This window comes from Calonectris borealis, chromosome 9, assembly GCF_964195595.1.
Source record: "Calonectris borealis chromosome 9, bCalBor7.hap1.2, whole genome shotgun sequence".
Lineage (NCBI taxonomy): Eukaryota > Metazoa > Chordata > Aves > Procellariiformes > Procellariidae > Calonectris > Calonectris borealis.
In genome coordinates, this window is record NC_134320.1 from 519,909 (window position 1) to 547,132 (window position 27,224).

At 39.7% G+C, this 27,224-nt stretch overlaps 1 protein-coding gene across 1 annotated transcript in view; it reads left to right on the forward strand.

Annotated features, from left to right (window-relative positions):
* Nucleotides 1–27,224, forward strand: part of FARP2 (FERM, ARH/RhoGEF and pleckstrin domain protein 2) — an 80,771-nt gene that overhangs the window by 11,337 nt on the left and 42,210 nt on the right. The window contains exons 3-7 of the mRNA XM_075157735.1: nt 11,541–11,645; nt 13,023–13,065; nt 18,003–18,081; nt 19,581–19,678; nt 21,890–22,004. Coding sequence (XP_075013836.1) covers nt 11,541–11,645; nt 13,023–13,065; nt 18,003–18,081; nt 19,581–19,678; nt 21,890–22,004 — 440 coding nt within the window. The remainder of the gene's footprint in view (nt 1–11,540; nt 11,646–13,022; nt 13,066–18,002; nt 18,082–19,580; nt 19,679–21,889; nt 22,005–27,224) is intronic.

Below are 27,224 nucleotides of genomic sequence, written 5' to 3' on the forward strand. Positions count from 1 at the left end.
AGCATTAGTAACCTTTAGAACTTCATTGGGGCTGAAGCAGAAATTATGCAGCTTAAAATGCTGTTATTGAGCAGTTTTAAGTAAGAAATATGCATCTGTTGAAAATGGAGAGCGTGCTGTGGGCACTGAAAAACATACTCTGAAATGACTTTTCGGAGAGGCCTTCCTTACTGCGGACCGAGGCGAACCCTGAGCCAGTGTTTTGGCACCGCGGCTTCTCCGGCAGGACGGGGCAGCCTGCCGCCGGCTCTCCCGCAGAGCCAGGCTCTGACACGAGCTGCCCTCCTGCCTCTCCCTTGCTTTCCCTTCGCCTGCTTAGACCTTCCTTTCATAAGGGCATTTTTCCTTCTGTGCTGTAGAAGTATTAACAGCTTAAATACGTGGGAAGTGGGAGGACAGGCTGCTTCTGAATCCTATTAAGCGCTATGCTGAAGGAATCGAGATGCTGTGTTAGTCAGCTCAGTGTTTTTCTTCCCTCGCCGGGAAGAAATAGTCAAAATTCCAGAAAGAATCATAGCCAGATGTTTGTCATTGCTCCGGTTTGACTCTCCTAAATATGGCAAATAAGCTGCCTTAGGACTTATTTTTGTCTGACCTCAGAAGAGAAAGTTAGTAATTCGCTATTTAAAATTTGAAGTTATTATAGGGTTTAAAAAGAAAGTAATTGAAGCTTTGCAATTTGTGTACTGTTTGATTCTACGATATATTTTTTTAAACCTGTTATTTTGTCTTTGGGGGCTTGACTTTTTTGATTCTATGTAGGAATGTGGTATTGGGTGGGGAAAGGTAAAACCGCAGCCATTTTCTTGGCAGACATTTGGTGTGCGTGTGTGGTTTTTTTGTTTCGTTGGGTTTTTTTTAAGGGAAGATGTGAACTTAAATTGTATTATAAAAACAAAAATTTACATTTCTCTGGACATTAGGTGTCCCATTATGTGAAAAGAAAATTGAGTTACACTGCAGCAAAGGAGAAACAATCTGAATATTCCTGTACAAAAAGTCTATTATATGCACATATTGTAACTTAAAACACAGAAACCATTTAATAAAATGGTGATCAAGTGTTGTCGCAGTCCTTGAAATATGAATTTTTCAATTCTGAAAATGGAATTTCAGAATTCTGAAATAACTGTTTGTATGGCTGTGATATACTATAGAGAGTATGCTTCGCCACGTGGTGTGCATAGATGGAAGAACTTCTCTTGTATGGGTTCAGAAGAGTGAACTGAGGAACAGTACGAGAGCCAATTTACTTAGCTTAACATTGAGTTGGTGTAAAGCTGAACTCTTTTTAAGCTCTCTTTAATTTATCGTAAGCATACTGAGAACTTTCTGCCTGTAATTGTTCTGTCTGGATGAGATCTGATAAAGTAAACCAATGCATAACTTAATGATCTTTGCATACGTGCAGTGGTACAATTCTTGTACTTAATTCCTTTTGGGTGCCTTCTGAAGTAACTGATATACAACCTTGTAAAATTTAACCCTATCCCAGCTGAAACCAGGACATAAAGAAAAAGCTGTTACCTGTTAGCTTCCTTACTAATTTCAATAACATGTTGTCATCACTAATAAAGAAAGGAAATACTGTTAGTTTCTTAAACAGTTCTGTGTTAAGAATGCAGGTGTTCATTTCTTTTTTCATAATCTAGTAATGAAGGATTCTTTTTTCATAATCTAGTAATGAAGCGGTAGTGAAAAATAGCTGAAATTAGTCTTATGCCATTCTATCAAAATAACGGTAAGAAATGCTGTATTCAAAAAAAAAAAAAAAAAGTAGTTCTTTGGAAGCCTCTTCTGGGTGTGGGTGACATTCAAAGTCGGTTCCACAGATGGATAATTCTGTAGAATATATAGAGCCTGAAAGGGGGGAGAAAAAAACCCCAAAAAACAACCCACAATCAGATAAAGAAAGCTACAGAAATGCAGTGTGCTAAGAGGCAGTTCAGAGAAATTTTAGGTTAGTGCCTACTGAAAAAAGGGACTTGATGTTGAGCAAGGATGGCATCACCTGGTACCCGGCTGTGTTCAGAGCAGCAAAGCCTTGTGAACATGCATTTAAATAAACAGGGTTGCAAAAGCATACCTGTGTGTCATTTGTTTCTCCTTGCAACAAAACGTATTTCTGGCAAGGGCAGCGTTGCCTACTTGTGTAAGAGAGAGACCTTATAAATCGAATATTTAAAAAACTGCTGTGGTGACAGCACCTAGTGTAAAAGATCTACCTTTTAAGACTGTGATGTTGGATATGGAGGGGGGAAGACCCGTGTGTCTGACAGAGCAGTTGTTCATGAATAAAAATAAGAAGTTTAAAAGAAAAGGAAAAAAAAAAAGAGTATTGAGCTGCCAAGTAGTCTGTATTGTGAGTTCAGAGACACTCCTGGAAGTCTTTGAACAGCTTCTGCATGCGCTGCTGCCCTGACCTGAGCTATGTGGTCAAAACCCACAGGTACAAAACATGGAGAGGAAACACAAATTGGACTCTCTAAATTGGAGTATATTGCTATTTAGTAATCTCTTTTCACTTGTAGAACTTGTGGTGCCTTTTTGACACGTTTCTAGCACCATGCTTGGGTTTTGCTCACATGCACGTATTTTGGAGCGCTCTTGTGATGGTGAAGGTGGGTTTGAAAACATCACTTAAGAAGTTGTTTCTTCCCAGACTCATGGCAGCGGAACGGAAAATGAAGTATTTTAACTATTAATGCCTCTTCACTGCTCAGGCAAGAGAAGTGATGGGGGCTCAGTTGCAGAGCAGCGAGATCCGGGCTGACGTGTTTGACATCTCTGCTACCTGAGCTGCTACTCTTCTCCAGTGCCCCTGGCACAAGGCTTGGGCACAGCCCTTGGTGGAGCCTGAGCACAAAACAGGAGTGGTAAAATACCCATATTAGTTTAAAAAGAGGAAAGAGGACTTTGTAGAGGCTCTGTGTTAGACCTGTCCGACATGTACTTCAACTGAAATCATGAAGGACGAGCATCATTGTGCTCCTCAGCCCACTTCTCGGGCAGCTAGCCTGCAGCCAGAGGTGTAGGAAAGACTCCTGCTGGAAAGGGGGAAGTTACAAAGCTTTGGCCTTATCTAATCTGGCCTGTAGGTATTTATTAACCCATCGCCACGGTATCGAAGCTCTGCTCAAAGTACAGTGGGGGGTGATGTTAGGACAGCTGGTACAATTTCAGTTTTGCACAAAACGAAAGATTGTTTTGGCCTTTCCTGTAAAAATACCTGATTTGTGTAAAGAATCTTTCATGATCATCTTATTTCCTTAATGTTTTAAACTATTTCCTTCGGGCAGGCTTCCTCAAGTGGTGTGCCAACCTGGAGTACCGTAACACCTTGTAGGGAAAGCCAGATCAAATCTGGTTGATGGATGATGGTTTTGAGGCAAGAGCATAATTAATGGAGAAAGACTAGCAATTTTAGTATTCTTTTTTTATGAACAAAGGGAAGCCAAGTAATGTCTGTGTTTAAAATGACTTAAAAACATAGGGTTTTATTTATATACACACATATGAAATGATGCTGTGCAAGTTCCTAGACTATCTACAGTCTAAATGCATGAAGCGGCCAGGCATGGTAGAGAGGGTGGGTGTAGGAAGGTGCAGGGGTTTGCACAAGTATGTAGGGTCTTGTAGCAAAGTTCGGGGGGGCGAAATTGAGATCATCAGTCTCCTAACTTCTAGTTTCTGAGCTTTATTATACTGTTCTACAGCTTGTATGAACAAAGTAGGTGCTTAGATGTTCTGTTATGAACCTTAATTTCTTGAAGTGGAAAAAGGCTTTTTTTGAGAATGGCTATTAATGGCATAGTGCCCATTTTGACAGCAGGCCATTTTTATAACTAGGCACTTGTATCTGTCCTTGGTTATTTCAGCCACCAAGATGTTTAAAGGCTTGAAATAGTGCAGACATTTAATGTGGCATGCTGACGAGGCTTAGCCCTTTCAAGTGTGCGCTTGGTGTTTGAGGAAGGCTGTTGGTGCGGCATTGCTCTGGCCCTTTGCAGATTATTTGAAATAGTACGTGTTGTAAAAAAAGCCCCAGCATCATCATTAGCGCAATTTTCTGGCTTTTCCACTGCCGCGATCTTCGCCGCTGCATGGGATCAGCCATCCCAAAGCAGCTGCTTTCCATGATACTGTCACCGCTGTCGTCTGAATGTTTAATAATTAGCAAGCATCAACTGTGGTGCCAAATTGTCAAGCATAACATCCTGCAAAACTCTTTCCAATGATGTGGTCCAGAGTTTTAATTTGGGTGACTTAGCTGTTCCCCAGGTAGTCTAGAGCAGTGTATGAAGCAGAGATATTGGGGGGTGCGTGTTTGTATTTTTCTCTCCAAGTAATAAAAGCCACTGAGAATTTCTGCATGATGCCCAATATTTTTTATGTGGCTCTTCCATGTTTGTATATAGCGCTTAGGGATCATGTGTTGGTTGAATGCTTAACCATGGGGCCGTTTTGTTTTTCTTGGAGCACAATGTGTTTTATTTCGAGTGCTCCAGGTATTTCAGCACGAGAGCACTTTTGGAACTTGGGACCATTTTTTGTCTCTACGTGCTATCTACCTAAGCATACACTTCCCAGTCTCGTTCACATAATTCCCTCCCTCTTGGGGATCTTTTCCCATGTCAACAAATTATTGTTTTCCTACTTTCAGGCATCCAGCAAGTCTAGCCACGCTGGAAAAGCATGTTTGTTGGGTAGAGCTGGTTCATTTGGCAGTGAAGTGCTTTAACACTGCTTGAACCTTTAAATGATCACAGGTTTTAAAGCTAACCTTAATTAAATGAGCCAAAGGCTTACATTTCTAGAATAATTTGTCTGGCTGTGGATTCTTGTTTTTAAAAAAAAAATCAATCAAACAAAAAAAAAACCAAACCAAAACCAAAAAAAAACCCCAAAAAACCAAAACACAACAAAACCAACCACTGAAATCTTAGGACAAAAAATCTTGGGGGGGAGTCTTAGCATTTTTTTTAAAACAAAAAATTATGCCCAATATGCAGTGTAATAATGTAACTTGAAATTTGTATTTGGTTTGTATTTGGTTTTTCATCTTCCTTATTTGAGTAAATTGGATTTCAATGCCGTGTGTGTACTGTGGCACACAATATTTAAAAAAAGAAGTACACTTCTAAGGTGAAAACGTACGGTATCTGAATTTGTGAAGAAGTTATGAAATCGTTTTCAGGGTGGCAGTGTATTTCCAAAGTTCAGTCTGTGACCGTGAAGTAAGAAGTGCCGCGCGGCCGTGGCTGGGGGCTGATGTGGAAGCTCGGGTTGCCCCGACGGCGGTGCTTTCCAGCGTCCGGACTTCGGCGATGGGTTCGGCTTCCTAGGGGTGAGCTGGGAGGGCCCAGGGGTTCTCCCAAATGGGAGACCTCCGGAGCGCTGGCAGCTGGCCCGTGCTCCCTCAGGTGGGAAAAAAAGTTTTTAAAAAAAACCCAATCTGGTTCATACCAGTGACTAGGGTAGCAAATTGGAAGAAGTTTCACGAACCTTACCTGCGTGCTGGGTTGACTCCTGTAGCTCTTGACCTAATTCTGGAAGAAGTCAGGATCGTCGTCTTCAGTAAGCGGCAGGTAGAGACTGCGGTGGTGTGAAGCAGCGGGGAGGACCCTGTACGGGAGAGTCAAATCCCCTGACATCACAGGCTGTGCATCCGATGCTCTGTAAGTTGTTAAATGCACTGCAAACCCTTTTTGGTATTGTCTTAGTAACATAACCTGTAGATGGGACCTGTCAGTATGTAGGAGTGGATAAAACAAACACATGTATTTAAAATACAGTTTTCTTCACAAAGTATTAAAAGAAAAATTGAAATAATTGAAGCTGAAAGTTATTGCTGAATGTTCAGATAATCAAAATGAAATAGTATTTAAACAGTATTTGGCTGAGCACGTGAAACCAGAGTTTGATACATCTGTTGATACCAGGTACCCATTTTAGTGGGGAGGTAGGGACTGTTTTCATTTGAGTTACTTGTTCCAGTCAAAATTGAAGAAACTAATAAAGTACTGAAAAAGACAACAGGTTTTTTTTTTTTACTTTTCCAGTCTGCGGATTAAAAACTACATATGGAGCCATAAGGTCGTCTTGTTTTAGCCATGAAAACGAAAAGTTAATGAATGGTATTCCTTGCCATCTTATATTACTTCCTTCTAATAAAAGTGGTTTAAACGTACACCCTGTATTCATAAATGCAGTTTTTGTTTATATGTGGCATTAATGATATTTATTAATAGGGAGTTTTGAAGATGTTTTTTATGTATCATGCTGCATTTGGACAGAGATCTAACAGATTACAAAAGGGCTGTAGATAAACAGAGCTATAAACTCACTGAAATGTTTGTATATTTCTGGTTAAGAAAGGAAATAACAAGTCTAGTGTAACTACTGTATTTAGTTGCCAATTGTAACTTTTTTAATTTGCCAAAAGATGAGATATCACTTTTTCATTAGGAAGACCACTAAAGTGCACCAAAAGAAAAAAAAAATTCCTGGGTGGTCAAGGGGCCTTTATTTAAATCAGTTCAGTTGACTTTTCATGCCTGCGCTTCTCTTTGGCGGCTTGTGGGGTGCTCTGTGTTGGCCACTTGTCGGTGATGATGTCAAATAGAAACTTCCTCCGCTCTTGCAGATACACTGTTTACTGGAGGATTTGGTCTCCCAACAGTTGCAGATTTCTGTAACACAAAATCCAAGGTCAGCCAGTGTTTGCTGAAGTTGTGGGCCGGTGGCTCCTCCGGCTCTGGCTGCACGAGTTTCCGTTCTATACCTCTGCTTTATGAATCTCAGTTTTTTCCAAACTCTTGGGTTTTAGACTGATTTCCCCCCCCCCCCCCCCCCATCTCCTCTAGCCTAATTGCTGCCAAAAGTGGATTTCATTTTTGGAAAGTTTGAGCAAGGGCAGTTTGTCCATTTTGGAATATGAGGATACTACTCATGATGAAAATACTGGGTTTTTTTTGTTTTTTAAGTTAAAATATGTGGAAGCAGAAAGTTAAGATGTTTTGGAAGACATGTGTGGAAGTTACTGGGGAAGAATTGGTTTCGATAATACTGAACTATGGTCTACTGAAAATCATAGGCTATGCGTTCCTAGTTTGTTTTTCTGTCGCCTTAAGCTAAAACGTTACGGCAGAGGGAGGATCTGCCATGTAGGTAGTGATATTTGAGAAAATAGGAAGTAACAGTTGGGATGATAAAACAAAAATAACTGTCGCTACGACTTTTTTTTTTTTTTAAATTTGCATTTTACTGCTCTGGCCTAAAACTTGCTAACACTGAATATGTTTACTTTTCTGAGTGAAAAATACAGATACCTCCTTCAGTCAAGAAACTTCAGCTTAAAATGTTTGTTCCTATTCCTTTCTATGCCTGGCGCTGGCTTAGTGCTGAGCCTGAGGCGTTGCTCCTTGCGCGGGCAGGGGATTGGCAGCGCAGGGCCCTCCGTAGCATCACCGCCTGTCGGGATACCCTGCTTGCACAGCTCTGACGGGTCTTGTCAAACTTAATCTGAATATACAAATCGGTTTGAAAAAATCTGTTGTACTGAACAGTCTTCTAATGATGACTTGTTAAAATAGTCTGTAGCACACTTAGAGCTAGGTCACTAGGGAAAGCTTTTGTTAGCTGCCTATTTAATTTCTTTTTTTACCCTGGTTTTTTTCTTTCTTTCTTTTTTATGTAGAGTAATTCAGTAATATCAGTAGTCATCGTCTTGGCAGCATATAAAGAGTAATTGAGATGTTTGGAATGGAAAGTATGCCGTGTTGTGAATTTGTATTGAAAATGGGACCTTTCTGAAATGCATTTATGCAGATTCTTGCCCTGACGTCAAAATTACAATAATTAAGTAATTACTTAAAAGATTTTTGCTTTGTGCTGCTTTTATGCAGATTAAACAATGACATGGAGCTACCCACTATATAACTTCCATTTTTGTCAACTTCGAAACGTTAAAGAAGCTTTTCAGAAAGGATGGCTATAAATGTAACAAACAATTTGAGGAACTAAATAGCTCTAACAAGTTTTCTCACAGCGTTTGAGACAATAATAAAAGTCTGTGTTCTGTCTCAAGCTTTTGTAACCCATTTTTATTTAAAAATTAAATTAAATTAATACTGTTCTTTTAAAATGTGGCATTGTTATTGTTGCTTTATACTTTGAAGGAAGTACTAAGAAATTATATTTAGCTTAGAATGAGGTTTTTCTTAACTTGTTACTGTAAACCACATCCAAAATTACAGTTGATAGCCCAGTCAAAATCATTTTACACTTTTAACATTTGGACGGCACCTTTATAATTTAATCAGTTGCAAAGTGCTCCCAGCTCCGACCGTCTTAATTTCTTTATCTCCAGTTTCTTTTGAAGGGAGTGCAGGCTCGGCAGTGGAAGGAGAGAGGTGCCAGGGGTACGTATGCGATACAGACTCCCTTTTGGGGAGAAGTGAAGGCAGCTGGACTGTCATCGGGCATGGAGCTTGATGGAGCCACAGAGACGTAACTCAGTTTCAACACCGTGCATGGGAGAGACCTGTGTATCATGATCTGATGGGGATAGTTTTAACAGCTGCATATAACTAGCCATGGACAGGACACAGTTTCCTTAATCAGCACAGCACACAGTTTGACTGTAAAACTTGTGAAAGATGTCTGGTAACAGTTAGACAAGTTAATCCAAGTTTATCAATTCTAACAGAAGGTGGTTGGAACCAGAATTACTGCTTATTTCACAAATGAGAAATCTGACACGTGGGGTCACAGGACCTCTCCTGGTCAATGGCTTCTAGAGGTTAATAGATCCATCCGTGAAAAGGCAGGCTGGTGTGGCCCATCTTCTGCAGATGGGAGTGTATGAGGTCGGTCAGGGTATCGCTGCATCCCCATGAATATCACTGGCTAAAAAGCATTCTCAAAGCTGTGGTGCCTGTGAACAGTAGGCATACAATAATAATAAATGCATGTGTATCTGTACTTCAAAAAAACCCCAAAGGGTCCTACTATATTTAAGGATATTTTCTTCTGTTATTCACAAGCGCAAAGCAAGAAACGTATTTCATTTGAAAGTTAAAAATTTAATTTTGAAAATGCATTTCTCCAGGAGCATGTCGGTCTTGTGGCAAGCAGTCTGTAACATGCCTGAGAAACATGCCTGTAGACAAAAGAGCAAGAATGTTATTTACTGAAGACACCATTGCCTCTATCATTCCTTGTTTCATTGTCATCATTTAAAAACCAAAACCCATACTCACAGAGTCTTCTGCAAGCACAGATTTTGGCTAAAAAAATTCAATTGTGTTTTTACAAAGAAAATGCCATTTTAGACATCACAAAACTTGCCCAGAAAAAGAGGAGAGCGTTCCTTCTCACCATACTGTGCCACCTCCCAGCCAGGCATCTCTGTATTCACTGAAGTGACGAAGAACTGGCTCATTTCTCCTGACTTGCAGTTTTATTTGGGGGTTTCAGCATCAGTGGCCTGATCCAGCATGATACCAAGAAACTTTCTGAATGAATGGTGTTTGTGCCAGGTGAATTCGCCTGACCTGTGCTTCATACCCGCGGTTGCCCTTATAGCTAACTGTCACTCGTGAAAGCATGAATGAGAAGGACGAGCCGATCTCGTCTCATTCTCTGTCCTTCTGTTTCTGTACTTTTCTTCTTGGTCATAGTGTTGGATTCAGTCAGCTCCATTCACATCAGTGCGATTTACTAAAGCTGTTTCAGATTTGCAGTACTGCAGAGCTGTCATTCTTTTTCTCACTGATGTTTGGGGTTTTTTTAAGTGGTACAGAGGTATTTAGCTAAATTTCAGAGTTCTAAAAACATCGACAGTGTTTTTCCTGTAAGAAGCAATTACTCTTGAATTTTTATGCATCTCAGTAATGTGAACTTCCCCAACTTTCACCATCTTTTTTTACTTTTTGAAAACCCTCTTTATTTTAACCTAAAGTGGCCCATTCTTTCTGTTAGATATTTTCATTTGCACATTTTATTAAATTATTCTAATTCTATTACTAAGTTATTATAATACCTAATACTTTTAAAAGATACACCATTCTGAGTTTAAAGAGGCAATTACAGAGCTGTGTGCCTGCTTTGATGGGAAAGTTGTAGAGTCTTCCGGCACTTTGACTTTTCCAAATAAACAAGACCTCGGTGGCACGAATGCCCGAGGTGTGTTCTGCCACATAACCCGGCCGACCAGAGTGATGCCAGACTCTGTGGCCACAGTGGCAGGATTACTTCCATGGTCCAAGGTAGAACATGGATGTCAGTGGCCATGCTACCTCCTTCTGCAGCCTACACTAGCCGTCCTGCTAGCTTTTGTGCGTTGCTGGAACAGGTACCGAGGGATGTGAAAACCCTTTGGATTCTTTTCTGTGTGATCCGGATGGACTGATGTGCGGGTTCATAAATGCTATTTTTCTTGTGGTGGCTGCTATAGTCATACGATAATAGATGCTGAGAGCAAGCTTGTATGTGGACTCAAGCGTAGTTGTTTTGGGTGTGCTGTGAAAGTTTCCTGTTTTCTCCCATGTTACCGTAGGTGCTTTCTGCCAATGTTTGGTTTGTGGCTTTGCACCTAACTTGGCTGTTGAAAGGGCTAGTGAGTGGGTTTCTTGAGGGAGGGATTCATTGCAGATGACTTTACACAGAAGGCATGGTGCGAGAGGAGGGTGTTTGGGTTCCCACTATAGCCTTCCAGTTTGTTTATTAATTAACAGAATAAATACTATCACCTTGGGTTTTCTTGAACACTGTTGTAGGAAAAAGTTAGGGCTTTTCAGAGGTGTTTCTTTGTAGAAGACAAGTTCTAGTTCTATCAGTAAAAGCCTTGTTCATCGCAGCACATGATGCCTGTGATCCCTGGCAGCGCTCAGCCTGGCCCCGTGAAGTCCTGCTTGCGCAGCTCTTTCCTGCGGGGCCAGACGGGGCTTCCTAGGTCAGGAGTAAATTCTGGTCGGGTGCAAACCACCCTGCGCCAGCCTTCCTCGGCTGTCTTGGGCTCGCTTAGAACACCTGCATACGTTTTCAAGTCTTGCTGGTGTGAAGTTTGCACATGGCCGTGTGGTCCCCGGTGTTGGTACGAGCGAGGGGGTGTGCATGCGAGCAGGATTTTGGCAGCCTCTGCTTCAGTCTGCTGCAGCTGGGGGAGAGCCACACCGTCCAGCTACACAAACAACTGGTGCTGGTTTATTGAAGGAGCTGCAAATAGTTTGCAGCTGATCTAGTCTGGTCTCATAGCTGACCCGGCTTTGAGCAGGAGGTTGGATGTAGTTGACCTCCGGTGGCCCCTTCCAGCTTGAGTTCCTCTGGTTCTGTGGAAGTTGTTTGTATGGAGCTGTGCCTGTATATTGGATGTTTGCGTGTTACAGTGACAAAAATAATGTGAAAAATCTTTGAGATATTTTTCTATATCTATATCTATACAGTTTCTAAAGATGCTATAATATTTTTCTAATTTACTGTAAACTTACTCATCTTCATCTCACTGTGGTTTGTTTTTTTTTTTTTTACTTCCTTAGTCAAAATACTATGGCCAGACATTATTGACAGAAGTTTACAAGCATCTGAATTTGATTGAATCGGATTACTTTGGGATTGAGTTCCAGAACATCCAGTCATATTGGGTATGTACAGTTCCCTGACGAATTCAGTATAGTAAAAAGGTTGGGTGAATGCACTAGTTCGAGTGTCAAAAGTTTCAAAGTCTGCTGGAATCTTCTGTAGGATTATCTCTTTGATTCTTGTAAATCTGCTTTGCTTACCAGAATGACAACTAATAAAGCAGAGGGGAGGAATCAAATTCTACTTCTTGTTAAATCTCAAAAAATGTATAAAGCAGTTAAATAGTTGCTGATGTTCCCGCTTTCAGGGACATAAATAAAATCCTCCTTCCCTCTGAAAGGGGGGACATCAACTCAAAGTGTAGTCTGTGGACCACTTATAAAATCATGTTGCAATGTATAATTTTGGTAGTGTTCATATTTATCTTCAGTTAATTCAGTCTTCAATTAATTTCCCTGAAGGGTCATTATGAACCTCTTTCTAATAAATATAAACCTCAGCAGATATATAGACCCGCAAGCTTTTTAAATCATTGATCTGGATAAACGCTGACACTCTGTAAGCCTCCTAGTCGCTTATCCTGTACCTTGCAAAGAGGACAATATGGCTTCTAAACTAGAAAATGTTCCCCAAACTATGTCTTTTTTTTTTTCTATTACTTTTTCTAGTTTTAGGATTCACACGCAGAAAATGTGACTGAACATAGAGAATGCTAATAGCACTAATACACGCTGCTCTTGAGCTAAGGAAATACAGTAAAGCTTGTTTAGTTTCTGTTTCTTCTGCAAAGCGCCCAAAGTGTTTCTGCATCTTAAAATCCTCAGTTCTCTCTCAGGCAGAGAAGTAACTAGTAAGGACCAACATAATTGTCTTGTTACAATTTTTTGGGGGGGGGGGAAGAAAAAAGAAAAAAAAGTTGAGCATCCAGATTATTTGGCATTAGTTTTATGGATGCTCCTTTTACTGGAACAACAGTAGTCTTTCTCTAAAAATCTGCTTGTCAAAAGAGAAAAATTGTGGGAAATTAATTTGAGTAAAAATACTTAAGTACATAGGTAAGAGAGATGGACAAAGCATGGAAGGGAAGAAAAGTTGGACCTTGTCATGTTTTCCAGACCTTCTGTAATTCTGTAGCCTGGCTCCTGTCTATGGTCGTGTGTTTTGGCATGATTTCTGTCTTCTCAGCAGGGGTGGTGCGCTTTTGCTGACTTGACTCTTCTCCTGTCCAGATGAGCTTTAAGCACGGATCAGTGTTTTTTCTATTGATACATGATAAATGTCAATTCAAATAGATAAGTACTTTTTTAAAGCAAAGGAATTACTGCAGTGAGGAAGAAATGCATACTCATAAATTACTGCTTTATTTGAATTTACTTTTGATGTTTACATATTGTATTCAAATATGAATGTCAGTTTGTAATTTTTTTTTTTAATTTCAGATTTGGCTGGAACCTATGAAACCTGTTATTAAACAAGTACGGAGTAAGTAGTTTTAAAAAAGGAAGTTTTCCTTAATTTGCATCTGCTTTATGTGGCTTGCTTTCACAATTACTACTTGATTTACTGGTTATGCTTCCCTGAAAATTGTATTTGGTGTAGGGGTGATAGTGGTTCCTGTTTGGGCATGCAAACCTGACGTTTTTAATATGTAGTATGTGGTGGGTGGAATGGAAACTTACTGAAGGTATGATTTCTCTGTGATAAATATCTAGATAGATTGGGTCAGCTGCTGTTAAGTTTAAGTGAAACATGACATTTGCTGCTTGTGAGTTTTTTTAAGTTGTGTTGTCTTAATGGTGGAAAGAAAAAGGAGTATTCTGGCTTATTGCACCTGTTGCATGGGAGGAGGTGGCGTCATGAGATCCTGTCTGAGAGCTGAGACACCTTTCAGAAGGGCGGCAAAAAGCTGCACTTAAAGCTTGCTGACGTGCAGGGAATTTCAGCGGGGTGGGTATTTCCATCTCATTCTCAAAAACTCTCTCCAGTGTGTTCAGGAGCAGCTTCGCTAAGAGAGCAGAGGTAGGGATCTCCCTCCTGGTGGGTGGCTGCATCTTCAGAGTCCGCTTCGTTTCGGTTGTGAAATTTGTTTCTGCTCTTTGGCCAGGAGGATATTGCAATAGTGATGCTATCTGTGCTTTATGCTACTCTAAAAAGTAATATGAGGTGCACTCTAGAGGCTAAAAATAATTGAAGAATACAGTGTGCTAGTTCTTCTGATGTTGAAAGATTAGATCAAACTTTTTTTCCCTTAGAACTTGGTTAAGCTGTTTGCTTATTTTCTGTTTCTGATTGTAAAGGCTTTGTGAAAGAACAAGATCAGGAGGATGTGATGAATTCCTACTCCTTTCAAAATCTTAATTGAAAAATGTTGAAAATTAGTACTGGGAGGTAGGTTTTAGTTACTCTTCTGCCTAAAACTGATTGCCAGAAAATAAAAAATCACCAATTCTATCTAGATTTTTTTAACTTTAAGGTCATGGTTTTAACTTTTACTGACATTCGTTTTTAAGCAGAAGAGCCAAACCAGCTATAAAAGAAGGCTTCCTTAGGAGGGTATATACTACTTTCACTCTCTATTCCCTCCCTCCGCCCTCCCCAAAAAATTGCTGGGAGTGCCATCGTTCTATAGACTCCATGCAGTTAGGCTTGTTCTGTTTTTCCAATGCTCCTGGCTGGAAGTAATTATGCCTTAGTCAAAAGATTTGGTGGACCACAGGTCTGCGATGATGCTTGGTTACTCCTTCTGTATCCTCTTCTGTACCATATAAATTGGGGAAACTTGGCCTTAGACTGTAGGCTGACGGCCGTGTGTTCCCTGATGATACATATATTGTTCTAAAATGGTTTAAAACCATGAGGATGTGCTAAAATTTATGGCTGCTCTGCTGCTTGATGGCTACCACCCACATTATGTTGCCAGTGACACTGAAAGATTTCTTTTAAAATTTTTTTAATCTTAATCTGTAGGAGACACCAGTCAGTTGCCTGGCACATGTTCAAGTTCTGAAATCAGTTTTAAATTTGTAAAGTTTCAATAGCTCGGGTGAGAGCTCTTTTTTTCTTTTCTTTTTATGCTAGTTGAATGCCTTCCTGGCATTCTGCTCTTTTTAAAATTGAAATGAGATATGATTGTAGAAAGCCTTGGAAATATTTACAATTAAAATGTTAGTTGCATGTATAGTAATTTAAGCTGTTCTTTCACTGAATCCGGTAGCTGAGATATGATTGCACAGGAGCATCTTCCTAAGAACTCCTTTGACAGTACTGCTGAATACAAAGCCTTAAGAGGAGAATTAATTTAACTACTTGATAATGTGGACATTTCAGAAATAAGGGACTAAGTAAGCTGCAATAATAGAAAGACGTTTACATCTGCCAATACAGCTGTGCCAGGCTAGCCACATCTACCGCCGTGGCTTCAGCCTCTCCGCTCCCTGGCCGCGCTGGGGCTGCCCTTCCCCGGTGCCCCCCTGCCTGGGCTCCCCATCGGGTGGCAGCTGGATGCAGGCGGGCAAGCCTGGCAGCGATGCACGCAAAAGGCAGGCTGCTCCCTTCTGCACGCCCCTGCTCTGCGTGTGGCTGCTGGGTGTTTCCCAAGGGAAGGCGAAATTCTGTAAGAATGAGGTTTGGTGAGTTTGCTCATGCTGTTAAGAAATGCCTGAGCTTGGCATGGATGGATGATCTTTTCCTATATTCTCACTTTAAGAAGTTGTGTTGAGGTTCTTTTTTGTTGTTTTTTGGGGGTTGGGGTTTTTGTTTGGTTGGTTTGGGTTTTTAGAATGTAATGATTTTGGAATTAACATTGTAACTTTTAGTCCAGCAGTAGGGGAATGTTAGAAGTTATCATGGACTTTAAGGTAATACAGCTCAAACCTGTTAGTTTATGTTGATGGCGATTGCTGTGTAATTGTTAGGCATGCAGTTCTGAGTCTTTGATGTGCTCTATAAAAACAAAAGCTCTAGTTTATTGACTTTTACTTCAAATTAGTCTTGGCTAGTGACCTATTATGAGATATATAGAACTTTGTGTTGAATGATGAGGATTTTATTTTTGATTAATTTCAAATGAATGCAGTCAGTTTTACTACCAAACCACTCCAGAAGGCAAGGACTTTAGATCCCAATTTTCAGCTTCCTAACAGGCGTACAATATCAGGTTGGCATTTGGGTACCTTCTCTGAGGTGTTGCCAGCTTTATATAGTCTTGTGTTCACTCTACCTGCATGGGTAATTTTTCCTGACGTTGTTGTTGTTGTTCTTGGTTTTGCTCAGATTTGGCTTCTTACAATAAATTCTGCATCTTGGTTAAGACTGGCCCAGTGTTTCTTTTCCTAATTAAAATGGGACTTATTCATAGAGGAAAGGCAAGATTAAAAAAAAAAAACAAAAAGAGGAGGAGTTGTGCTACAGAAGCAAATATGCAAATATTATGTTTTAAATTTTTAATATTTATTATCATTTAATGTAAGTGGTGCTCGGAACATTGCCAAAATTGCTCCCACAGCAATACTTTCCAGTTGATTGGTGTGAGTAACGTGCAGGTCTGTTCTTAACCTTGTGAAGGTCTTCCAAAGGCTCGGAGTATTTTCAGAAATTTGGTATAAAGTTTTATTTTCCTCACTTGGTGCGTCTCAAGAACTATAAAATCCTTAGTATGGTTTTGGTCTCTGCCAAATGTGAGCTTTGTGTAGCGTTATAGGGTGTTATTTCCAGCCTCCTTTCATTTCTAGATATTACACTGTAATTAGGATGAGGATTTTAGATTTTTGGTTCACCAAACCTTTGGTAATTCTGGGATCGGAGGCTGGGAGCTGCTCTTCTGACAGCTGTGATAGTCTGAGAGTTTGTTCTCCCAGCTACTTGGCAGAAAGCAAAGTTTGTTATTCCCCTGTTAGCAAATGAGAGGGTGAGTGAGCGTAGGAACGTTTGGCATATGGGAATCGGGTATTCCGAACAGAAGAAATTAGCGTACTTTGGGGTTGATGGGGTTAAATTGGACTTTGTCAAGCTTTAAGAGATCTTGGTGCTTAAAATAAATTAAAGCAGGCTGGCTTGTCCTTACCAACATACTCAAACAAATTTGGTTTTTTTTTTTTTTTTTTGTAATTTGGTTAAGCTTGCTTTCAGATGGCAGCGGCATGCGGAGTCTTGGGGTGGCTGGGGCTGGAAGGCACCTCTGGAGGTCGCGCGTAAGCAGGGCTGGCTTTGAGGTTCGGTTGGGTCATCAAATATGTGGGTATCCTGCCAGTAGTGCCCGGAGGAGAAGAGTCTAGCAAGAAGAGGGGTTGCAGTTTTTCCCTTCCCAGGTCTTCCTCTGCCTTTTAGAGGGGGTCCGTCTTTCTGCCGTTTGTCCTGCCTTTCTCTGGCTCCGCATGCTCAAGGCGGACTGTCCTTGGTCCTCGTGGCAAGGTGCACGCTGGGGACAGGTCTCGGTCTGTCACAATCGAGTGGACGTGCTCTCGGTGGAGCAGGGGGCTGCGGTGGATGAGTGGCGCTCCTCTTGTCCGGGTGATGCCTGCAAATGCGAGGTGGATGCTCAATAGCCTTCTGTAAGCAAAAGTTGTCTCTAACTGCCTGCAAAATACTTATCCTTGTCTGCTTTAAGAACAGGAAAAACAGCAGAACGGTGGTGCCCAGTAGTGGCACAGTAGGCGATTGTGGTACCCTGTAGTATTCCTCCAAAAACACTAGTGAAACGGGATTACGGGCATCAAGTCAGCCGGTTCAGCAGGCTGAGTTTGTGACGCTGAAACTGTTAATGCAGTCCAGTCGCAGTTGGGTTTGCTTGTTGTAAAATGTTACACAGAGCATTTTGGACTATTCCAAATAGTTACTTAGGATTCTGTTTAGATTTAAATGTTAAATTAGTTTTCTCCCTATTGTCGAGATTGACAAGAACAGTATAAAAAATGGGAAGAAATGGATATTAACAGGCGTGTCAGGAGCAGGCTGCAAATGCACTTTTATCTCCGTGGGGAGCCAGCTGGATCCGGCCGGACTCATGCATTCAACTCGTCGACAGCTCTGATGTGGCGGCTGGTGTTGGGAGAGCCTGTGGGATGCGTCTCCACCCTCCTCCTCTTCTGGGAACCTCTCACGGGGTCACCTGTGATGCCTTTTTATGCAGTCAAGTAGTTGCTTTGGGTTGTTATAGCTTTCATGTTTCACAAAACTATTTTTACAGCATTCAGTCTGCAGGCTTGCCTTGGAAGTAGTATAGATGGTTTTCAGAGGAACTGTCTGCTGTACCTCCGTTGACACGGACAATCTATACTCCATAGGCCCGCTATAGTGAGCTGGCAAGCTGCAAGCTGGCTAGACCTCGTGTGTGTTGTACTTCTGTGCGTGTTGGAAAACATAACATGCATGTGTTTATGAAGAACAAGAGCTTTTTGTGAAATGACTAACTTTTTTTATAGGACCAAAGACTACAATGCTTCGTCTAGCTGTAAAGTTTTTCCCTCCAGACCCGGGTCAGTTGCAAGAGGAATACACTAGGTAAAGTATTTTTTGAAGAATTTGGTTTGCATTACCTACTGAAACAAAAGGAAAGTAAGAGTAGGAGGACATTGCATCTGTTTCCAAACAAAACTTACATTGAAGGTGGGTGAAAGAGTGCTTTTCATTAGTGTCACAGTTTTAGCACACACATGTTGGCAGATGAATGTAATCGGGAAAAAATATTTTTCAAAATGGAAAACAGTACAAGTTAAGGCTTGCCAAACATCATAGTGTCAAAAGAGACAGGGGAAATACTCATATTTATAAACAGTACCTGTATAAAATAATCAGTACATATTTTAATAAATGATTTATCATTTAAACTTCTGAAGCCCACACTTTACGTATTCACCAACTAGCAAACATGCTTTACTGTTTTTGTCTGGAGTATTTATTGTGGAATTCTGGTCAGTGCTTAGAGCTCTAGGTATTTCATAATAGTATTAATGATATGTACACTATATTGTGAGTGTATTAAAGAAACCAAGATAGCTCAGCCAGATATGCAGAAAACAGAGCACGCGTTATAGAAGTCTTTAATAGATACTTATAGTACTTTAAAATTTAAAACACCTACCCACATTCAAAATGTATACCTTTTATTATCTCTTTGCCTCAAGAATGCGATACATAGTGTTTTAAAATTAGTTCTTCTTTTAAAAAAAAAATTACTGTTCTCTTTCAGGGTGTAATTCGTTAAAGAATATTGATCAGTCTGTCAGTTCAAAGGTTTATAGTAATGAGTTGTTGCCTATTTACTGGAGTCCTTATTATACCTTCTTTCAAGCAAAAAGGAAAGCACAAAAGACTTGCCAGCATTACATTCATAAAAATATATTAAAATTAGTTTAGGTTACTAAATCAATCCTTATCAGCACACTTTCAAGGCTGCCATGTTTTTCTTCTATCTTTCTATGTTTTGCAGGCAGCTTATTACTTATATAAAAGTGTTAAACAGAAATCTCTTTAGCCACTGATTTGGGAAATACTTTAATTAAATGAATATAGCGGTATAGAAAAAGGAAATTTAATTTCTTACTGTCTTTGTAGGCTGCTAACATGGAAGATATAACCACTGAGTAAATTAATTGAGTGCTAGCAGAAATGCTTGTTATTTTTCCTAACAAGATACTGGAATTGGTGATGTTCTCGCATCCTTGTTCTAACGGATAAAATCACTTGAAGTGTTCGTTAAGTTTCTTTCCAGCTAAAAATTACAGCTGCTGTGTTGCTTCACAAATCAAACTTGTTAAAAGTGTGGTTTTCCTTCTGCTTCCTTGTCCCTGCGTGTTCATTTATGCTGATAAATTGCACGGGATTAAGACACGGGTTGTTTGGTTTGATTTGACTGTCCTTGGTAGCAAGGCTTCTGTGTTATCTTGGAGAGAGGATGAATTAGGAGATGCTGGTTTTATAAAATACTGCTCAGCTGTTTTACTGTTCTTTCACATGTCAGGGTGGTACTTATAACTCCGGTACCTGTAACTCTCTCTCAGGTACCTGTTTGCATTGCAAATCAAGAGAGACTTGGCAGAGGAACGACTGACCTGCAGCGACAACACGGCCGCTCTTCTGGTCTCTCACCTTCTGCAATGTGAGTATCTCCGCTGTGGTGACATCGGGTGATGTTGCCATTGCTAACCCCAGTTAAATAGCATACAGAAGCTTTTGGTAACTAAAAGCATTTTCTGTCTCACGGTATTTCCTTCTGTACATGCAATAAACCCGTTGATTTTGAACACTGGCATTATCACCAGGGCTGGCGGTGGTGAGGAACAGCTGGCGCTTATGTGTGAGATGACTTTGGCTTCGTGGAGACTGTACGAAACCAAACCCCTTGCATGTTGTTTTTTTTCCCTGGCTCTGCAAACCAAGTCATTAGCACTCCTCATCTTCCAGACAGCTGCCTCCGTCTGCCTCCATGCTTCGTTTCTCAATTTCCCTGTGGCTGGGGGGAGATAAATGTGTAGAGACTGGGCTGAAATAAAACTAGAAACGTGCCAGAACAAGCTCAACAGTAGGGTTGTCAGCAGCTTTCCTCCTTGCTTGGGAGTGCAAATGGAAATGGGAAGCAACTGATTTGGAAGCTCTCCGTGTTGCTGCTCACTCAGTCTGTAAGTGCCTAAAGACCTAAAAACATGGCCTTTAAGACGAGCAGGTTGAAAAACTTGAGTGGGTTCAGGCACCAAATCAGTTCGAGCAGCGGCCAAGTGATAGTGTTTACAAATCTGTAACCTGAGCTGCAGAAATGGGTTTTTGTGCCTCCTTGCTGGCTTGAAACAAAAGCTGTTCAATGGTACCTCTTCACACATGCACTGCTAAATAGTTATTAGTTATATAATTCTGCACTGCAATATAACAATACAATTATAATAATATTAGTTATGGTGATTTTATTGGAAGAGCAAATCTATCTTGTGTGCATGCCATCAGTGAGTGACACAATGAAAATCTGCTCATGATCTTGCAGCCTAAGTTCTGCACTGCACAGTGCAGTGTGGAGCTGGTGAGCAAATCTCAGCATCTGGCCTTGCTTAGCTTGCTTCTACCCTGCTAGAAAATTAGAAGTGAGAAAGAATATGGTTGGTTTTAACATAAATTACTTTACAAAAGTGCCTTTCAGTTTTTTTTCCTTGTTGTTTTGTATGCTGGCTTGATTTTAAACAGGATATTGCTGTGTTCTTTTTAAGAACAGCTGCCTTGGATGAGATTATTAGTTCACTTAGTCCACTCTCCTTTCTCTGACAGTAGTTGATAGCAGATGCTATGGGGAAGCCCTCAGAAACGGAGCAAGCATATGGTGATACTTCCTTTGTTGCATCCATCCAGTAATCTTTGCATGTGGCCTTTCTAAGTCAAAGATTGACTCTGCATCTCTGTGTTTAGTTGCCCTTAATGAACTTTGCTTCCATGCATTTGTCTAACTTTTGGATTTGCTTATATTTTTGGCATCCTTCCATGAAAATGAGCTTCACAGCTTAGTTTTTGGGAGGTTTGTAAGATAACTTATATCCTTTTGTCTTTTAAAAAGCTTTGCATTTTAATTTAGTATTGTAACTTCATATTTTATTATCAGAAAAAGTAAATAACTTTTTTTAAGTTTATTTATTCAACTTGTAATTTTTATATACGTCTGCCATATGTTCTGCCTGCCTCATGCTTTTCTTTTCCAAGTCAAAGACTTCTGGTCTTTTCATGTCTTATCAGATGGAAGCTGTTCCACAGTTTTGATTCATGCTTTTTTCTTCTGTAAATCTCTTCCTAAATCCACAGCATCATTTCTGAAAGGTGTGAATATATGAAGGAGAGACCAAAACTCAAGATGTAGGTGTTGTGGGGATTTATAGTCACATAACACTGCTTTCTCTTTTTGCTACGTATTTATTTGTAGACAGTTCCTAATATCTAATTTGCCCTCTTGCCAGGTAGGCTTATCCATAACTATTTCACATATATTTAGACAAATTAAGTTGAAATATGCTGGTTTGGTATGAGGTATCTGTAAGGAAGAAATGTTTAGACCACCTCATGGGTCTTCTACAAGTCTCACATCTTTGACTGTAAAGACGTCTAAATTTTCCAAATGGTGTTCAAATACTGCTATAATCCCCAGGAAGTCTGCTTGGGATAAATGTGAGTGTTTTGTAAAATGAAGGTGGATACAAAGTGTAATGTACAAATTTGAAGCACTTAAAGGAAAATATATTCTGACTCTTGGAGTCCCTGTAATTCCTTACCAAATATTTTTGTTGTTCCTTTTCCATTGTTTCTTCTTATTCTAACATTGTTTTGTTTTCTGTAATAGCTGAAATAGGGGATTTTGATGAATCAGAGGATCGAGAACACCTTAAAATAAACCAGTATTTGCCAAACCAGGAAAGAATTGAAGGAAAGATTCTGGAGTTCCACAGGAAGCATGTGTAAGTGAGGATTAACCTAATGTATACTCCAGGGAGTATACCCCTAATGTATACTCCAGGAGAGCAGATGGACTAACTTGGTGGAGATCGAGCATGCTGCACGATACGATGATGTTAAGATTGTATAAGTTAAACACCATTTACATCTAACAAGAAAAGTTGGATGTAGCAATAGTTACATAGTTAGGACAGAGCTGTTGGGCAGTAGATTTTCTCAAGTGATTTTTCAGTGTACCTTTAATAACATACCAAAGAAAGCTATCATGACCTTGTAATAATGGTTTTAGGCAAAATCATTCTTCAGAATTTCCAGTCTACAAAGTTTTAAGTTCAGCTTGCTGTGAAAATCATAGGTCTTGCTTTTGTCTAAATAATTAGATATCAATTGCATTGTACTCATTCTGTACTCAATAAGCATAAAGGAAATGGAGAAGGGTGGAGGGGGTGGGGGAGAAATCACTTTCATCAGAATTTATGCAAGACTTTATCTTACAGCTGGTGTATTTTTGAAATAAGTAAAGTTTATTAGGGACAAAGAAATTATTTGCCACAAATGTAAAATTAATTCCAACACACAGTCAGGAACTGCAGAAACTAATGCTTTATTATTTGAAATGCCCACTTCTCCCACCGTGCGCATTCAGTGTACAGTAAGGTCGTGTGTTTTATGGTCTAATCTGGCTGGTCTTAAAATGTTAAGATCTACTCGGTGTGCGGAGTGTAAAATATTTTGATAAGAAAGAAGATCTGGACAGACAGTCGACATGGTGCTCGTCAACCTACAGGGAGGCTCTCTTGTGACCTAAATACTACTTGGAAGATCAGGGTTTGCATTGCACGATCTGTATTTGCCACATTTTCGTTTTTTTAGGCTTTTAAGCACACGATGTTAATATTGCTGAGAATTTTCAGACTATTACCTGCCATAATAGTCCTAACCTTGCTTGTGCAGTTCTCAGAGTCGACAGGTTAAATCAAGAGAAGGTGTTTGATAAAATGGTGATAGAGGTTTGATTTCAACTGATAGGTCTTTATTTTCTGTAATTTTTGAGACCTTGTGTATTAGGATTTAACAATTTGAAGTGCTTTTATTAGTTGTGAATATCCACACCACAGTTCATTGTGCATGGTTATGCGTTATAATCTAAGTCCTGTATTAGAAATGTAAATTTTCCTTTTGCTCTGTGTGGGTAAACTCGGGGATTATTACTGACTGACTTTCTTTTAAGGCAGAACAAGGAGGTTTTTCAGGGTAGCATCTGTTTTTAAGGCTAAGACACATCCTGTATTATTAGAAAATCAGTTCCTGAGAATTTCAATAATTAACTATTTGCTTTTTATGATCACTCATTTTCAGTTGTACTGAAATTATCAGTACTGATGGAATTTCAGCTTTGTTGATTCTTGATGAAATCAGGTGTTTGTTACTTTTTTTCTGCTTTTGAACCTTTGAGGTGCGTGTGGAAATGATTAAGGAACAAACTGAATGTTGTTTTGAAGTAATTTTGAAGTAAATTAAAATGTATGCTAGGATTCTTCGCCTTGGGAGAAGGTAGCTGAGGGAGGTAAACCATTAATTGCACAGAAATATTTCATTATTTTTCTCATGTCAAAAGAAAAGTGCTGAAACAATTAGGCAGTAACTTCAAAGCAAATTAAAAGAAAAGGAGGAATGTCCTTTTCATATAACTTGTAACGACATTGTGAAACTTATTGCTGCAAGATGCTGTGGAGTCTAAAGCTACAAACGGCTTCATGAAGGGGTTTGATGACATCATGCAATATAGGCTGATGGCTTTCAAATTTGAGGTGAAATGTGTGATTTTGTAGTTCTGTGCATGGTCTGGATGTTCTTATCCCAGAACAGCCCTTTGTTAATCACGTGCCTGGATCTGATTGAGTGCTTCTGCTTGTGGGGAATTTTCTTGGTTTACTTTTCTTGATGGAAAGGTCGTGGCTGTCTTCTGAGTGAGTCAGGGACTGGTAATTTTATTAATTAGTTTTGAGCTTTTTTCAAACAAGTTACTTCTAATCACTCTTTAGAGTAAGGATAGTTTGTATTTTTGCCTGTCAGGAAGAAGTCAGTGGAAGGTTAACAAGAAAAGATTCCTTGCTTCATAAGTGTACTTTTCATTAGTTCAATGAGAATTGCATCTAATACAGCCATATTATTAAAATGATTGCAAATCTTATTTTAAAGCAATGTTTTAGAAGTGTACATTCAAACGACGGTAAGATTAAAAGCTGAGGCATGTGCTTTAGAAAAGGTTACAATCAAACGTTAGTGATACCTGAGTACCTTGGACGCATGTTTTAAATCCCCCTGCACCTTTGGAAAAATTTTTGTTAAAGAGATGTAATTTTGGAAGCACTGCAATCCTAAAAATAGCTGTGACTTCCTTACATGTCTCTTCTCTCTTCCTTTACCCAGGGAGTATTGGCCACCCTTTTCCATTTTTAGTAGGAGTTGTGAAGGTCCCGTGTTTTCTCAGAGTTTAGACACATTTTTTCCTCATTTCTGTTCCAAGGAGCCAGCAGGAGCACGGACCTCGGCTGTTCGCCGTCTTCTTAGTGATGCGCAGTGCGGTTAAATGGACAAAATGCTTCTCTCTCGCATTGTGCGTCATATTTTTATTTTTGTGTTTTATTTTCATTTTTTATTTCCTTCAGTTGACCTTATTATTCCCCCACTTGCCTTTAGCGGACTGATACTTTCTTCCCCTGGTGATTGCTTTTGACAGAGACTTCTCATATAAACAGAGCCTCCAGGAAAAGAAATCCATTTCTGGCAGGATGGCTCATCTCCAGATCGCTACTGCATCATCTTTTTTCTGCCTCAGTTTTCCTTCTTTGCAGCCCTTGCTTTGCCTTGGACACACTTACTCGCACACCAGTTCACAGGGGGTTTCTGTCTCGTGCCAAGCCGGGAGCATTGATTTGGCTTTCTGGGGCTGGAGCTGCAGCAGGACGCCTTCTGGCGCCGTGTGCGAGTTGGAGCAGGAGGATGCGGATGCCTTTGCAGAGGGTGCTCGGTCTCTTTGGATGACGCTATGGAGCGTCTCTTCACGTTAGAAAGTTGTGGTTGGTTTGTTTGGTTTTTTAAATTTTTTTTTATTGCTTCACTGTAGCTATCAGAAGTGGTAGAAGAACATAAAGCTGAATAAAACAGAATCTGTGTATCCAATCCATTCTGTATCAAAAGAAGATAAGATATATTGAGGATGTTGTATTCAGAAAGATGGGAATTGAAAGCTTATTTTCTATTAAATATCCTTTAATTGTTTCTTCCACTTTTACAAATACTTTCTTTTACTTTCACAAATACAGAAATTTGGTTTTTATATTTAACTTTGCAAATGTAGTAACAGTAAATAGGATTAATTATATTTTTGATATAGCACATTTCCTAGGTGCTTCACCAAGAGCCGGAATTAACTTTACTTATTTTATTTCTATAGTTTATTTTTTAAAAGTTTATATTTTGAAGATGGTGTATTGGTGGTGGTGCAGTTGAATCCTGGCACCCCAGACACTCAAAATGCAACGTTTACTGCCTTCCTGCAAGTAGCGTGAGGAGAATACTTGCTGCAAAGTGAGCGTAATCCAGAATTAAACGTAACGTAATTTGCTTGCATTCAGATGGCTGTGGGTTTTTTGTTTGTGTGTACATACATAAATCAGGAAAAAAAAAGATTTGATAGACTTATATTTACATTTACTGTTATCCCTTATGTCCTTTCACAACTTGTTAGCCTAGCTGTCCATGATTTAAATTCTTTAAATTGTTTGTAAATTAGAAAAACTATAGGTTGCTATGTAGTCTAAACAATTTCTACACATGCAGCATTTTGACACTTCATCTTTAAAATTCTATATTAATCACTGGTTTTAAATGCTCTGTAAATCACCTATCATTTAACAGCATTTATTTTGAATTGATCGTCCCGATTGCCCTGTGAATATTGTAACACGGTACCGATATTTGTCTAGATGGATGTAAGGAACCCTTACACTAAAACCTATTGCATTGACAGCAGTTTTTGCTGGAAAATACTTGTAATAGATAGTCTGTTGTCCATTGACCTGGGGAAGATTAAGTAGATTTATCTGCTTAATGGATGAACAAAATTAGACCAGATTGTTTTCAGGCTGGTCTGTGCAGCTTAGTCTGCAGCAAACATCTGAGGGTAATTACTCTGAAACTGCTGCTCATTTGTAATCGTTTGTGGTGCAGCGTGAGCTGCCTGGCATCGCTCCTGGCTTTCCCCACTCAAGGCTCTTCCTTCTTTGGTAGGTACAGGCAGGTTGTGTGCATGAGAACACTCTTAAAATTATTACTTTCTTTTATTCTTTCTGAGATGCACTGTGCTTTGGATCATATCTAATGGAACGTAGAATAACTGTCAGTGGTTCTGCATCAGTTATACAGGACTGTTTATGAAGAATTTTTAGTACTATATAGCTCCAATTTTCTAGTTACCATTTTATCCTAATTTTTGTTTCCCTTCCCTTCCAACCCCCCTTCCCAACCTCCAGCAACCTTAGCATCCTCAGCATCCTCTTTAAAGAGAGAGCACCACTTTCATTCTTAATGTCACTCTATTCGGAAGAATTATAGCAGGAATTGGTGTAGGTGGGAGCACACACAGTGCTCCTAAAGTGTAATTCAGGAAGCTGTGGCCAAAATCAATATTTATGACCTACCTTTTTTGTCTTGTATGTGTTTAATAAACGGGAACCATGGTACTTAAGCTATTTTGATGCATTTAAGCAATCTATGGAAGAAATGCTAGTAACACTTAAAGCCAGTATAAAAACACTTATTCCAGCATTACTCATTTCAGTAAGGGGAAGAGAAATCTGCTTTACCAGTTTAAGCTCTTAGGCATAACTAGTACCTAGTGGTGATAACACTGGTAGAAATGCAACTACAAGACACTATGTGGTTTGGCATTTCTTTTTCCATTTGAAATCGGATTTTTGTTCCTCTGTGTTTGTTCTTTGCAATCCCTTTATAGATACACAGTCATATAATAGTGACTGGATAAGGTTGGAATATGGACTGAACTTTTAAAGTTAGGAACTTCACTGAACCCCTGCTTTCTCCGGTTGGCAAAAAAAATTTTGGATTTCCTGTTGTAGTGTGTTAGATTTTTTTTTTTTCCCCTCCAGAATGAATAAGGCGATAGAAAACTCTTGAAATCCCATCGTCGAATGTAT